The following is a 16445-nucleotide window of genomic DNA, read 5'->3' as shown; positions in this document are numbered from 1 at the left end:
TTTGAAGATAGAGATTAGTATTATAAATAGGATGAGGAAATTTTATTGTATTATGGTTTTTGGAAACATAATTTCTACCAAACTCGGTTGGCTAATTTGTACATTTCCAAGTCAATTGAGCACATTTTGCATGTTACATCTAATTCTTCATTTCCATATGGGTAAGGGCATTCACGATCCCAATGACCCACTCCATTTTTCTTGCATGCTTGGTTTTTTGGGATGCGAAATGATTTTGTTCCAAAAACTGTATGTCGAAGGATTTGTCGATAGTTTTGTAGCAATTGTTTTCCATCTGGTTGGTTTAGGATTGATAATAGTAATTGTATTCCTTCATCATTTGATTCGCATAACAACGCAATTGCCAATCCATACTTTGCATTTTTGTCTCCTTCTATGTTTGCTTGAAGAAGGATTTGTTTTCCCACTTTAGTTTGATCTTGTACAAAATATTTGTGAGCTCCGACCCAAAATAGTGCTTGTTTGTTTCCAGCCCTAAAGCATTGATGAATGAGTTTTTCTTCATCGTTTCGAAGGAATAATGGATTTTGGAGTAGTCCAGTTAGATTGATGTGGTGAAGAACTTTTTTCCTTTTGGTTAGGCGATTGAATCGCTTGCAGCTGTTTTAAAAAAAAATGAAAAGACATATTAAGAAACTAATGCGCTAGAAAAAATGAATTGGTGACAAAACATGACAATAATCATATATTAAGAATTATACTTGAACATTATTATTATCACAATTGCAATATTTTATTGAAGTTAAAAATATTTTTTCTTTTAGAAATAGAACAATGTTTATAGAATTGCGCAGTACTTCAAAGTAAAAAGTTAATGAAAAGAGGAAATTTGAAGTTGTGATATACGGACCAACATTGTTATGAGAAAGAAAATGTATGTATATATATATATATATAGATATATACATTGTAATGAGGAAGAAAATATATCTATATATATATATATATAACATCATTCATGTCATGATTTTGGGGTGCATTCATTTTGCTGTCATCTATTTATAGTGTGTTCCTGGTTGGTAAGTAAGTCCATACATGTAACATGAAGGGCATTTTTGTAAGACTATTTGGATATTCCATCCTTTATGCAATTGCATTCAAAATGTAAATATAAATAAAATATTTAGCAATGTGTCTGCAAAATATAAATAAAAATTATGAGATATTTTTGCACCAGTCATGTTTTTCGATAGAAAATATCTAATCTCTGAACATATTACAATCTCATCTGATGGTTATCTCAAAATCCAAACATCATGTAGTTCTAAAAAATTAGGAATTTTTACTGAACTATTTTACAATCTTATCTGACAGTTATCTCAAAATTTGAATATCACGTAGTTCTACAGTATTTGGAACATATTTTATTTATAAAATTTCCCCATTTTCCCAACTTGTCTAGGTTTTATATTCTTTTGTATCGTGGGAATGTAATTAAGTAAAATTTCATATTGAAAGATAGACACCATAGCTGCTGACGTGACTCCATAATACCTACCAACCATCATTTACTAACCGTCATTATTGTAAAAGATCATTTGAAATAACTGGTGGATAACATGAACACCCTACCAATAATATGAGGACTATTTTAGCTACGAATTTCATTTTAGAGAGACCTGAAGAAATATTCCAGCTTGTGTGAACTTGTAATTTAATAGGTATTCCATTATGATTTGGTAGAAACCAAAAGATAATATAAAAATTATTTTAGCACACGAAAAGATAATATAATCTCAATTTTATAATAGCCTTTTCATTAATTGAGAGTTGGACATACTTTACGAAACAATCTAGCTGTTGAACTTGCGATTTAATAGATAATCCGTAATCAACTGGTACAAAATATGAACCACCTACACAATTGAAAAATAAAAATAAAAAATATTTTAGCATAGCCTTTTCAATCTATAGCTATTCAACTTACAAATTAATAGAAATTTCGTAATCAATTGCTAGGAAAAATGTACAACTTACACAACCAAATAAAAAGTTAAAAAATATTTTAGCATAGCCTTTTCATTTGATTTATAATTAAAAGTTACAAATACTTGAAGAAACCATCTAGCTTAAAAACATGTAAATTAACAGGTAACTTGTGAGCAACTGGTGATTAAAATAGTAATCAGAACGATGACAAATGTCCACATCATTCAACACCAAGACCTTTTATGTGATATTTTTGCACCATTCATGCTTTTCAATAGAAAACATCTAATCTCTAAACATATTACAATCTCATCTGATGGTTATTTCAAAATCTGAACATCATGTGATTCTAAAATATGAGGACTATTTTAGCTACATATTTCATTTTAGAGAGACCTGAAGAAATAATCCAACTTGTGTGAACTTGTAATTTAATAGGTATTCCATTATGATTTCGTAGAAACCAAAAGATAATATAAAAATTATTTTAGCACATAAAAAGATAATATAATCTCAATTTTATAATAGCCTTTTCATTAATTGAGAGTTGGAAATACTTTACGAAACAATCCAACTGTTGAACTTGCAATTTAATAGATAATCCGTAATCAACTGGTACAAAATATGAACCACCTACACAACTAAAAAATAAAAATAAAAAATATTTTAGCATAGCCTTTTCAATCTATAGCTGTTCAACTTACAACTTAATAGATATTTCGTAATCAACTGCTAGGAAAAATGTACAACTTACACAACCAAATAAAAGTTAAAAAATATTTTAGCATAGCCTTTTCATTTGATTTATAATTAAAAGTTACAAATACTTGAAGAAACCATCCAGCTTAAAAACATGTAAATTAACAGGTAACTTGTGAGCAACTGGTGATTAAAATAGTAATCAGAACGATGACAGATGTCCACATCATTCAACACCAAGACCTTTTATATGATATTTTTGCACCATTCATGCTTTTCAATAGAAAATATCTAATCTCTAAACATATTACAATCTCATCTGATGGTTATTTCAAAATCTGAACATCATGTGATTCTAAAGAATTTGGAATTTTTACTAAATTATTATACAATCTCATCTGACGGTTATTTCAAAATTTGAATACCATGTGGTTCTAAAGTAATTGGAAAATTTTTTATTTATAAAATTCCCCAAAGATAATCCATTATAATCTGGTAGAAACCAAAAGATAATATAAAAAATAGTTTAGCACACCAAAAGATAATACAACCTCAATTTTATAACCCGTTATCAACTGGTATAAAATATGAACAACCTACATGACCAAAAGAAAATATACAAAATATTTTAGCATAGCCTTTTCATTTTATTTATAATTGAGTGCTGGACATACTTGAAGAAACATTCCAACTTTATTTACAATGGAATTTCCCAGCAAAGCAAATCATTCAACAATGTCCTATTTTTTTTGGTTATTTTCTTTGGTTACAAAAACTGTTCAGGCAACTATGGAATTTCCTAGCAAAGCAACTCATTAAACAATACATTGCAGAAAAGTAGAAGTAATATGTTCTGACTATGTGCAACTGTATCAATCTCCGACTGCTCGCATATTTGTTTTTTATCCAGATAGACTGCTACCTTTGCATCCATAGTGGTAATAGCTCTGGATCTATCAATGACACTTGTGGACCAAAGAGGCACATGGTTGATGTACTTTGGTCATTTATTGTGCATTACAAAAGAGAATTTGCAAAATCATATCCCAAAAGGCATATGAGATACTATGGACGGTGATGATCTGGCTTTTGTATCACAGTTTGTGGCAAGAGACAATGCTGTATTGGGAAATTTTCTACAGTCGCTACAATATTGCCTAAAATCTCAACATGAATGCCCCCCTCCCCAACCCTTCGAAATGAAAAAAAAAAAAAAAAAAAAAAAAAAAAAAAAAGGAATTACAGGGTTGTCTTGGGAAATTTTTTCCAGATGGTATAATATTGCCTAATTTTGCACTACATGATTGTCACATTATTATACAGCACTTTGTAATATACTTGAAACAATAATATTATCCAACTAAGATCCAAGCTACCTAAATATCAAAGAAAATTCATCTCAACATGAATGCCCCCCTCCCCAACCTTTTGAAATGAAAAAAAAAAAAAAAAAAATCCCAACTTTAGTAGCAAAATTTGGATCTACCAAACCTAGGTTTGCTAGAAACTTCAATCATGTAGCCATTGACATGCATTACTACAATCTCTATTTAGATGAGTTTAGCAACATGAATGTACAATTTTATGCACTAAAAACCATAACAACTTCCAATGGCCTCCTTAGTTTTTTAAACCAATCTTATGCAGTAGTGGCAACTACTACTGTTGTTTGGTATAAATCATTAAAAAATCAAACCTTCTTCTCAATATCCCATAAACTTTCAAATGCATAATCTCAAAGACTATTGTGATTCAATTCATCTCCTTTCTACCATATAAACCTATCCTATTTGCATAACCTGAAATTGTCTTCAAAAGTTAAATACCAAAACATTAAGACCAAGTCCAAGTTCAATACCAATCCCACCACCAATAGTCTACTAAATTTGTAAAAATATTTAACATATTTGAAGATGTAAACAATTCTTTGCCTTTTACCCTTTGATTGTACATTAGGATATCAATGTCAGAATTTCTCAATTATCCAATAAATGTATGAAACACAAATTACACTCCATATCAAATTACACAGTTTCATATTTTATTATTTTATTTTGACTTATAAGAAATTGAAACCTTAATAATTGTGAAAATATTGTCAAATTTGTTGTGTCAGTATTACAATATATATATATATATATATATAAAAGGGAAAAAAATACAAACGGAAGACTTTAAAAAATAAAATAAAATGCTGGGTGTGAAAAGAAAAGTAGGTGTAGACATGGACTGGAGGGTTGATACTTGAGACTCAAAAAGGTGTGCGTGTGAGTGACCAAAAATTAACCGTCAGTGAAATTTTATACAATGTCTCTCTCTCTCTCTCTCTCTCTCTCTCTCTCTCTCTCTCTCTTTTGGGGACCCTATAGCTACATCATGTGTACTTTTTTTTTTTTTTTTGGCTGGATGCATTATGTGTACCAATGGGTGAAGGAAGAAAAACTTTCTACAAAATAGGAATTTGTTTTATATATTTTATTCTCTTCTACATTATCTCATCGAAGTCAAAACAATCTTTTTCACTCAATTGTTTTAAAAGATTGTCGGCAGGAAGTAACAATTAGTTCAACCATCAAAGGTGTCACATTGTGAAAGTTTTCAACAATAAATTTCTGAAAAAAAAATGCAGTCATATTTGCAATTTACATAAATAATTGCACTCTCACTCAAATAACCAACCCCCTGTTCTTCTTTGAAAAATTCATGCACAAATAGTGCTTCAAAGGAAATTAATGACCAAAACTTTATTCATATTTTAGCAGCAAATTTGGATATAAAATTTGAAACTTTAACAATAATGTGTGCCATTATCTAAAATTCAGTGTTTCTTCCAATGACAGTGCTATGCATTAAAAAAAAATAGACAATTCGTAGATCCTCTAGAAGTTGAGCTGGTGGCTGTTTGTGTTGCTGGAATTTTGCTCATGAAGAATAGAAAAATGCTTATATTTTAGAAGGTGATTCAGCTACATATCCATATGGATATTGATCAACATGGTTAGAAACATCATTGAGGAGGTAAGACCATTACTGAACAACTTTGAGCACTTTGAAGTTTTTGTTGTAAAAAGAGAAGTTAACATGGAAAATCTACAGTGGCTAGGCATGCCTAATTTGGGACGAATTTGATAGTGTGGATGGATGAAGCTTTGTCCAACAAAAATTTATCCTTGATGCAATTGCAATAAAATATATGTTTCCTTCAAGGAAAAAAATAGGAAAGATAAGTTATTTAATTATTTGTGAAGCATTTGGATTGGCATTTTAGAGCTTCAACAGTTATGAGGGAAGCAAGTGGAGAATTATTAGTTAAACTTTCTGCTACTTCTATTCTTTGATTGTTGATGGAGTTGGCAGCCTTTGGTTTTCCTACAACAATTTTTTTTTTTTTTTTTTTTTTTGTTTCTTACAATGTTTGACATTTACGGAAAATGATTCATCAAAATGTGTAAAACATATCCATATTACATACTTTAAGCTTAACTTTGTTATGCAACTGAAGATTAATCAAATAAAGATGTGGACACATTTATACTAAATTATATTCATAGTGAGCTGAAAACCATTAAAAGTGCAACTATATTTTTTCCCCAAACCAATACATGTCATGATCATCAACATGAAAATTAAAACAGTAAACATACACAACTTGCCTCAACTTGATATACAAACCTTGTAGATATCAACAGCTCGGCATCTAACAACTCCTCACCATTAAAGTTGACGGTGGCCTTGAACCTAAAAAAAAATCTGAACAAAATTTGACATGGACCTTAAAAATGTATAAAAAAAAAAAAATTGTAATTCAATAAGATACTGATTCAAAATATATAACAATCATAACATTAAGTGGCCATGAAGGTCCAGTCAAATGCTTGCAAGAATCATCAAGTAATATTGGTGGTGGGTTCTTGCTCTATAGTGGAAGCCTTGACAAAAGCATAAGAGTTTGGTGGGTTCCCAAGAATACAGCTAATAGAGATGATCACGATACCTCTTCAATGGAAAGTGCAGTGAAAAATATCAATAAGAACCATTTAAAAATTGAAGGAAAAATATAATATATATTATGACATGGACCTTAAAAATATAAAAAAATTGTAATTCAATAAGATACTAATTCAAAATATATAACAATAATAACATTTTAGTGTTGTAATATGTTTATTTACTTTTGCTGCCATGGAGTGAAATCTGCTAGATTCTTCCTCAGCACTCAGCAGGATCGTCTGTTAAGAAAAGTTTGTAGTAGTAGGTAGACCTTGTACGTTCTATAGAAGAATAACTCGGTGGAGTAGTAATTTTGACTTCATTCGCAAAACAAAGCACCACATGTCCAATAGGTGTGACACTGACACCATTCCCAGCCGCCACAGATGAACTGCTGATAAGCCTCTCTGTTTCCAAATAAACCAAGGTAAAATAAAATACTTTTTTGGGCAGTAAAATTATAGCACTATTGAAATGACATTCAAGCAATCTCACAAACACATCAATGGCATGCCAAGGATGCTCAAATAATATAAACACAAAAACAAATAAAAAATGAAATAAAATAAAATAAAAGCATCTCATATCAATATAAATAGAGCATAAAAGTTTTGCATCCAAAAAAAAAAAAATTTTGAAACAGAGAATAAAAGTTTTGCACCCAAAAAAAGAATTGAGATGTAGAGATACCTCAACCAAAGCAGGGAGGTTCTGTCAGCATTTATAAACCACGTGGAAAGGAATAAAGGGAGGAAGGAAATCAGATAGGCAACCGTTACTGAGAAACAATAGAGCAAGAAGGTGGGTAGCTTTCAAACTCTCTGTCTTCTCAAGCAATACCTGAAGACTTCAACGTTTTTTTTTTCTTTTTCTTTTTCCCTTTAAGCTTCCCTTTACGTTACATATTTGAAAACCCTGAAAGCAAAACCCTGAACGCTTCCCTTTTCTTTTATTTATTTTTTATTTTTTTCCCTTCCAAACCGGCTTGCTTCAAGAATGTACGTTTTTTTTTATTTCAAGAATGTACGTTTTTTTAATTTTGATTTCCTTCCTTTTTTTGTTTTCCTTTTTGCTCCCTTTAATCTCCCCTTTACGTTACATATTTAAAACCCAATCCTCCCTTTAAGCTTTCCTTTTTTGTTTTTCTTTTTTTTTTTTCTTCCAAACCGGCTTGCTTCAAGAATGTACCTTTTTTTTATTTCAAGAATGTACGCTTTTTTAATTTTGATTTCCTTCCCTTTTTTGTTTTCCTTTTTGCTCCCTTTAATCTCCCCTCTATGTTACATATTTAAAACCCAATCCTCCCTTTAAGCTTTCCTTTTTTTTTTTTTTTTTCTTTTTTTCAAACCGGCATGAATGTTACATATCTTCAAAACCCTGAACGTAATATTATCCTCCCTTTAAGCCTCATTATTATTTTTATTTTATTTTTTCCTTTAAGGTGAACTGAAAAGGCTTTGGGTTGGGCTTCATAGTGGAAATCAATATATAAAAGGTGGGCTGGATTAATCATACAAATTTATATTGAAGTAGTGGGTTGGGATTTATATTGATGAGATTTATAGGGCTGTAAATTAGAAGAACCATTTAAAAATTGAAGGAAGAATATTTTTTTAAAATAAGAAAATGACGTGGCAGCTGATGTGGCGCAACTTGAGAGCAGCAGAATTAAACTCTACGCTTCAGCTTTTAGTAATATATTGATGCGTACTCCATTTTCTCACATAAATGGTAGGTCCCACTAATTAACTTTATGGTGGAACTCACTATTCATGCATATGAAAGGGGGGACTACGCATTTAGGGTACTCTGAGAGTACCTAATAATTTTCTGTCAAAAGACAATTTTTACAATAATACAGAATTAATAGCTCCTTGAAAATGAAAAAATAGTGATAGATGAATAATGATTATAATCATTTTCTATTTAAGAAGAAATGATATGTGTCATAGGGCCCATTTGGATAGGCTGTTCATAAAGGTACATTTTAAAAATGGGCGTTTTTAAAACGTGTGTTTTGAAAACATCATTTTAAAAACCACAGATAAGCGTTTGGTAAAAATGTGAAAATATGCGTTTTTTATTTTTAAAGCTACATTAAGCGTTTGGATAAGTTGTTTTAAAAATGGCTTTTTGGAGTGTAAATTCCAAAAAAGGACTCAACTATTTTGTTAAGATTATTTTGTCATTTTTCCTTTAATCAGTGTTTTTTTTTTTAATTATTATTGAAAATATGTAATTAAGCCTGACAATTACATTAATAATAATAACAATAATGATGTTGTCGTTGTTGGAATCATGGAGAGAAATTTATATAATTTAAAATTGAAAAAAGAAAACCGTCAAGATAAAGATATTAAAATGATTAGGAAAATAATTATATTAAAATAATTACTAAAAAAAATAAGCAGAGCTAATTGATATAACTCAAGGGAATCAAACAAGTATTAAAGTAAATTTAAGATCATGAAATAAGTAGAGCTCATCAAAGTCATTGACAAAGAGTTGAAACTTGAAAGTGGAGGTAGATAATGTTGTCATTAAGTCATCCATTTTTTTTTTTAAGATAAACAAGTTTTGGCCCCAAGGAAGAGGAACAATAGTGACCTCCACTTCATGAGGCAAAGATCCCTAACTAATTATGCTGCTCCTTTCGAGTTGTTATTAAGTCATCCATATAGTTTCAAAAAAGTGAGTATTCAATGTTGTCATTTTTTTTTTATCAACCTCATCAAAGAATCTATAATTCTACCAACAATGGTAAAGTTTTTTTCCCAAAATCTCTTAGCTGCAATGAGCCAATAACAATCATTGTTGACAAATATGTGATACTATTTAACTAATGCACAGAATATATAATTTACTATAATATATATATTTTTGATAACCAATGCACAGAATATATAATTTACTATAATATATATATTTTTGATAACCAGTATATATATATACTATTGTACCTTTTTTTTTTTGAGTTAAAGAGTAGTACTTTTTTTTTTTTTTTTGAGACCAAACTGAATACTTTCATTCATAAACAGTCAAGAAGATACACTGAAGAAAACAGAGCACAAGCTATAGAAAAAACAGAGCATAACAAAATAAGAAAAAGCAACAACTTAGACCACGAAACACAGGCAAGCTTTAAACCGTTCCTTCAGCTCTCGCCATGTCTTCAATCCAATCAGGTATAGTTGAAATCCAGACCTGTTCCTCAGCGGATTGTTTTGCAAGCTGTGCAAGTTCGTGGGCTATTTTGTTGCCCACCCTACTAATATGTCTGATTCTTGCCTCCTGGAAACTTGGAAAATTTTGCAGACAACTTTTCACAATGTGGCCAATCACACTTCTTACATCCTTAGCCTCAATAGCTTGAATTGTCTGCGATGAGTCCCCTTCAAAAATGGTCCTTTCCAAGCCCATGTTTTTTGCTAAGATCATTCCTTGTTCCATAGCTATGGCTTCTGTTTCCTCCACAGCTATTCGACCCGATAGAGGAAGACATTTTGCTGCTACCACCTTTCTTTCCCAATCTCTAATTACAACACCCACTCCAGATTGGCCATCAACAGAGGGAACAGCCCCCATCTACATTTATTTTGAAGAAACCCACAGGTGGAGGAGTCCATGCTTTCTCATTTCTCTAAGGACTATTTATATCCCAGCTCCTTGTTCCCTTGAACTCCTTTATCATTTGGATTGCTGTCTCCCAAATGTGATCCTCAGAAACACCATTTCCCTTATGAACAATTTGGTTTCTATTATACCAAATCATCCAGGCAACACCAAAAAAGATCTCCATGTCCCTCTGTGTTCCCTTTTCTAGCAAACATAAGGCCAAGTCCACAATCACCATGTTGGTTTCATTCAAACAGATTGGGCATTCATCCCATTTGCTCCACACTCTTTTAGCAGCTCCACAGTAGATGATTGCATGCTCAGTTGACTCAGGTTCCCCACAACAAACAGTGCAGGTAGGATCCACTTGAATTCCCCTATTACTCATATTCAACATAGATGGGATGGCCTTCATGCAAAGTCTCCAAGCAAAAACTCTCACTTTGGCCGGAATGTTTAAGTGCCACATCTTTTTCCAAAGTGGGGCACATACATCTCCCACTGAGGATTCACCTCTTTCATGCTTTTCTACAATTTCCTTATCCAAAAAATAAGCACTTTTCACCGTGAAAATTCCTTTTTTATTTCCCACCCATATTATTTGGTCCTCCTGTGGGTAGTGAGGGATTGGGATGCTTAGAATTTTCTCCACTTCAAAACCAAGAAAGACTCTATCAAGAATGTCCTTTCTCCATCTTCTAGTATCTTGATCAATTAAAGCCGATACCATGGGGAAATCTCCAAAATCTTTCCTTGGGGAAATGACTTTATAAGTCGTTGGGGTTGGTAACCATCTATCATCCCATATATGGATTGTCTTCCCATTTCCCACTCTCCATCTTGTTCCTTTCTGCATAATCTCTATGCTCTTATGAATGCTTCTCCAAGCATTAGATGGGTTGCTGCCTATGCTTGCATTTAAAATATCCCCATTGGGAAAATACCTTACTTTGTACATGTGTGCCATAAGCGATGTGGGATTTTCCAACATCCTCCATCCCTGCTTTGCCAACATAGCTAAACTAAAGGCATAAAGATTCCGGAACCCCATTCTCCCTTCTGACTTTGAATTACACATTCTTGTCCAGCTAACCCATGCCATTTTTGATTCTTGATTCTTCTGCCCCCACTAAAAATTCCGCATCATCCCCTCAATGTCTTCACAAAGACCTTTGGGAAGTAAAAAACACCCCATTGTGTACGTGGGGATAGCCTGAGCAACCGCTTTAATAAGGATTTCTCTTCCTCCAATCGATAACAATTTCTCTTTCCAACCGGTCATCTTTTTCCCCACTCTCTCCCTGACTTCATTGAATATTTGTTTCTTTGATCTCCCAATCATCGAAGGTAGGCCTAAGTATTTTCCTAGCTGTACATTCTGCATTGAGCCCAGCACATTCTTCACCCCTTCTCTTGTTTCTTCCTTAGTATTTTTACTAAAAAAGACCGATGACTTTTCTGTATTTACTTTTTGGCCTGCTGCTTCCTCGTATTTATGCAGAATTGTGCATAGCTCCCTGCTTTCTTGCTCTGATGCCTTGCAATAGATCACACTATCATCGGCAAATAAGAGATGGGTAATTGTTGGGCTGCCCCTACATATAGAGATGCCTGAAATCTGCCTTCTCTTTTCTGCCTCCACAATCAAAGCCGTTAGCCCTTCTGTACATAAAAGAAACATGTAGGGAGATAAGGGATCACCCTTGCATAGCCCCCTTGTAGGGGTAATACAACCAAGGGCCTCACCATTTATGAGAACAGAATAGGAAACAGAGTTTATACAGCTCATAATCAAATTAATTCATTTATTATCAGAGCCCATTTTTGACATAATTTTTTCAAGAAAACACCATTCCACTCTGTCATAGGCTTTACTCATATCTAATTTAATTGCCATATACCCCTCTTTCCCATCCTTTCTTTTCTTTAGATAATGCATTATTTCAAAAGCAACCAGGACATTGTCAGTAATGAGTCTACTTGGGACAAAAGCACTTTGGCTTTCGGAGATGATGGAGGGGAGAAATGGTTTTAGCCTATTTGCAAGAATCTTTGACACAATTTTATATGAAACATTACAAAGGCTTATTGGTCGGAATTCACTTATCTTTGTTGGATTATTTATTTTAGGAATGAGAGCTATATTTGTCTTGTTTTGCTCAGCTATAGGGGCATTGAAATTAAGAATATTAAGGATAGTTTTTATCACATCATCCCCAATGATATCCCAATACTTTTGATAAAAGATAGCAGACATACCGTCCGGACCCGGTGCTTTTGTTGGGTGCCTTTGTCGGATAGCTTGAATAACCTCCTCCTTCTAGAAGTCTTTAGTTAAGTCTTCATTCATCTCCCTGGTAACCCTTCTCGGTATCAAATCTGCTACTTCCATCACTTTAGTTGGGAATGAAGTAGAGTACAACTCTTTGAAGTAACTCACAGCAATGTTTGCTATGTCTGTTTTCTCTTCGCACCAATTCCCTTCTCCATTCAGCAAGCCCCGGATTTCATTCTTCTTCCTTCTCTGAGATGCTTTGTAGTGGAAATATTTTGTGTTTCTGTCACCAAGGGTCAGCCATTGAATTCTGGATCTTTGATTCCACTTGACTTCTTCATCATCTAACATTTCATTTATTTCCTTCCTTATTGCATTAATTTCTTCTCCCTTACTTCCATCCCTGTCAGCCTGGATTAGAACTTGCAGTTGCTTTCTCTTCTCTTTTATCATTCTAGCATCATGCCTAAGGTCTGAATTGTTCCATCTTGTTAAGCCCTCAGAACACACTCTCAGACCCTCGGCAAAATCACTTGCCGTTTGAAATCCTGAATGAAACTTCCAGGCATCTTGAATTATCTCCTTGCATTTATTGTGTCTAACCCATGCTGCCTCAAAATGGAATCTCCTCTTTCCCCTTCCTTGGACATTTCTTTGGTTAGTTAGAACCAGAGCACAGTGATCTGAGGTTGAATCCACCACATGGAGGACCCTAGTATCTTTGTAATGATCTTTCCAATCTGTTGTAGCCAGCACCCTATCAAGTCTTAATCGAATTCTTTCCCCAGCTGACCTTTGGTTACACCAAGTGAACTCTGGGCCTTCATATTGAAGGTCTATAAAACCACAAACATTTACTACTCTTCTAAAACCCTCCATCTGCTGTTGGGGTCTCTCTGGACCTCCCCATTTCTCAGAATTTGATAATATTTCGTTAAAATCCCCCAAACAAACCCATGGTATCTGAAATTGAGCATTTAGAAAATGTAGTAACTCCCAAGACTCCTTCCTTCGATTTGTATCCGGGTTGCCATAGAACCCTGTGATTCTCAATTTGAAACCAGATGTAGGATCAGTCACTACAGCATCTATATGATACCTAGTATAGCTTTTAAGCTCCACAGATAGATCCATTTCCCATAACATGGCTATTCCACCACTTCTTCCTTTGCTAGGAACAATTACTCCATTTAATAAGCCTGTCTTCACCATTATTCTCCTCATCCTACTTATTCCAACTTTTGTCTCCATCAAGAATACCAGTTTGGGGCACCATCGTTGCACCATATCGCGCAACGCTCGAACTGACCGGGGGTTCCCCAGCCCCCGGCAGTTCCAGCTTAAGGTATTCATGGCTCCCGGCGGTGCTGCTCTGCAGCCACCGCCGATAGCACAAATGGGGTTGTGTTACTACCACAAAACTTTTTCTGCCTTCCTCCATCAACCATTTCCTCATCTACCCAGAGAGTTCTCTTTACTCCTACTATATTACTAGCTATATCCCTTCCCATTTCAAATTCTTTGTTCTGACCACGGGCCAGCTTCTTCAGTTTACCCTTCTTTTTCTGTGTTTTATTTTCCTTTTCTAGACTACGCCCAATATCCATTTTAACTGGGCTATTAACTTCCTGAAACTCTATATTTTTTGCTTCTACCCGGCCCATGTGGGTTATCCCACTTACCCCATTTTCACATCCTACTGTTGACATAAAGGTTTGGGCCAGCCCCATATTTTGGTTATTTTCTTTTCCCTCTTCACCGTGGATATTTTCCTTTTTTTTCCTTGCTTCTATCTCATCACGTCTACTATTTTGAATTTGAAATTGAAATTGACATACCTCTTGCGTGGTGTGCTCACCTTCCTCTGACGTCATTGAAACAAGACTTCCTCTTTTTGCATTTCCAAGATTGTCCCCGAATTGTGCACCGCCACAAGAGTAGGAGTAGCCCACGTCTTCCGCCCCAAACTGCATCCTTTCTTGCATTGCCGTGTCATTAGCTTGCTGGTTTAGAGGACTCCTTCTTTGTTCTTCTTTTGTCGATTTAGCTTTTCCTCCACCTTGAGCCCTTAACCATTCACCATATTGCAGAGCTTGATTTTGTTGGCCACTTTTCTTGCAATGTCGCTCATCATGCCCCATTACTCCACATATTAAAGAGTAGTACTATAACACAGTTAAAGGGAATAAAAAATACACCATCTATAGGCCACGTGAGTGACATGACCATTTGGATGGGTAAAAGGTGAACTTGAAGACTTGTCTTTCTCGCTTCCCATCACTGACCACAAGTTTCAAATTTTGCATTGAGATTCACAGCTGGATAAAAAAAAGAAAAAGAAAAACTGGGGGAGAAGGAACTTGCTAGAAGTAAAAGAAGGAGAAGAAGTTCATGAGGTAGCATCAGGGAAATGAGAAGAAGCAGCAGCTTGATTGATCTGCAACAATAGGTGAGATTTTTTTTCAAAGATTCACAAAAGCCTCAACTGCTTCTTCGATTTTTATTCTTCTTCAAAGACCTTCAATTTCTTAGAAATCCGGTATCCAAAATTTGGTATTCGCTCCAGTATTGCCAGAATGACTTCGGTACAGCTGGTATTTAAACCGGAACGAAATACTAGCGTTCCTGTACCGGCCAAGGTTCCGGTACGGTATACACGGGGAAGGGATAAAGCTGGTATTTCTTATCGTATTGGCGCTATTTTTATTTTCTGAAGAAGAAAAATAGCGGTCAGCCCATCTACGTCTCTGAAAAGGCAAAGCTTTGCTGTGTTTTGTAAACGTGAAAAATCTGGATTTTGAAAACGCAAACGTGCTCATTTTGTGGAGCCAAACGATTTGGCAAATAACGTTTTTTTCTAAAGTTAAGGTTTTGTGAACAGCTTATCCAAACGGACTCATAGTAAAAGTGATTATGGTAGTATTTTCTTTTCATTAAAAAGAAAATGAAATTTTAGTTAACTTATGGTGGCAGTGCAAAAGACCACCTTGTATCCCATGCTATTTACATTAAAATTGACCCTCAATGTTGAAAGGAGCTTTGAATATAGACAATAGAGTTTATGGTAAAGTGTAGTGCATCATGGTGGTCACAATTAATTTTGCAATAGAAAATTAATAGAGTTGGTAATCCAAAAAAAAAAAAAAAGTGACATGGTCGATAATGTGGCTTAATAGGAGTGTAGCAACAATAATTGCTATACTTCATTTTTTAGATATATATATAGATTATTAAAATTGTTTGCTTGACTACAACAAGCATAACTATTATGTCCCCATCCATAAGAGCCAATTTCTTTGTTTTTTTTTTTTTTAATTTATTTTTTAACTTTTTGGAAAATCATGTTACCAATGGTTACAGCCTTACAGAAAGAATGCTGTAGAAATGGTCATCCATATGTAAATGTACAAAGTGTGAGGTTACTCTGTATCAGACACAATGGTTGACTGTTTTGTATTAGTAATAAAATGAAAGGCTCTTGCTAACAGCAGCCTATATAACTTGTTCACCAATAAAACATCAAGATGTATGGAGTTCAGGTGATAGTCCAATGGTAATAGTATTCTTTATGGTGCCTTATGTTTGTGATGATTTGAACCCTACTTCCATCTGTTCCACTATTATATATATATATATATATATATATCTCTCTCTCTCTCTCTCTCTCTCTAAAGATGTACGTGATTTCCACAAGAAATATAACATTATTTTGGGGAAAATTTGAACAATCATTCTAAACCCTCGTCTCATCATGACTAGAATAACAAAGAAGGATAAAAATGGAGAACATATTTTTTTTCAATGGACCATGCATTCACAAAAACATATAAATTTCCAATTTTTTTTAAAATATTTTTTTAAGGGGGAAGACGATGAAAAAAAACCATGGTTGACAGAAAAAGATTATAGCCAGCAA

At 33.8% G+C, this 16445-nt stretch overlaps 1 protein-coding gene across 1 annotated transcript; it reads right to left on the bottom strand.

The window, feature by feature from the left end:
- Window positions 1–9780: 9780 nt before the first annotated feature.
- LOC126702864 (uncharacterized) lies at window positions 9781–10224 on the bottom strand. The gene has a single exon (XM_050401728.1). The coding sequence runs from the start codon at window positions 10222–10224 to the stop codon at window positions 9781–9783; it is 444 nt and encodes a 147-aa protein (XP_050257685.1).
- Between the last annotated feature and the right edge of the window lie 6221 nt (window positions 10225–16445).

This window comes from Quercus robur, chromosome 10 (genome assembly GCF_932294415.1).
Source record: "Quercus robur chromosome 10, dhQueRobu3.1, whole genome shotgun sequence".
NCBI lineage: Eukaryota > Viridiplantae > Streptophyta > Magnoliopsida > Fagales > Fagaceae > Quercus > Quercus robur.
The sequence above is the reverse complement of the archived record's forward strand: the minus strand, read 5'-3'. Positions and strand labels throughout refer to the sequence as shown.

What these genes read in the sequence shown, in the direction of transcription:
- LOC126702864 (XM_050401728.1), bottom strand. Translation starts at nt 10,224, where the DNA reads ATGGGGGCTGTTCCCTCTGTTGATGGCCAATCTGGAGTGGGTGTTGTA.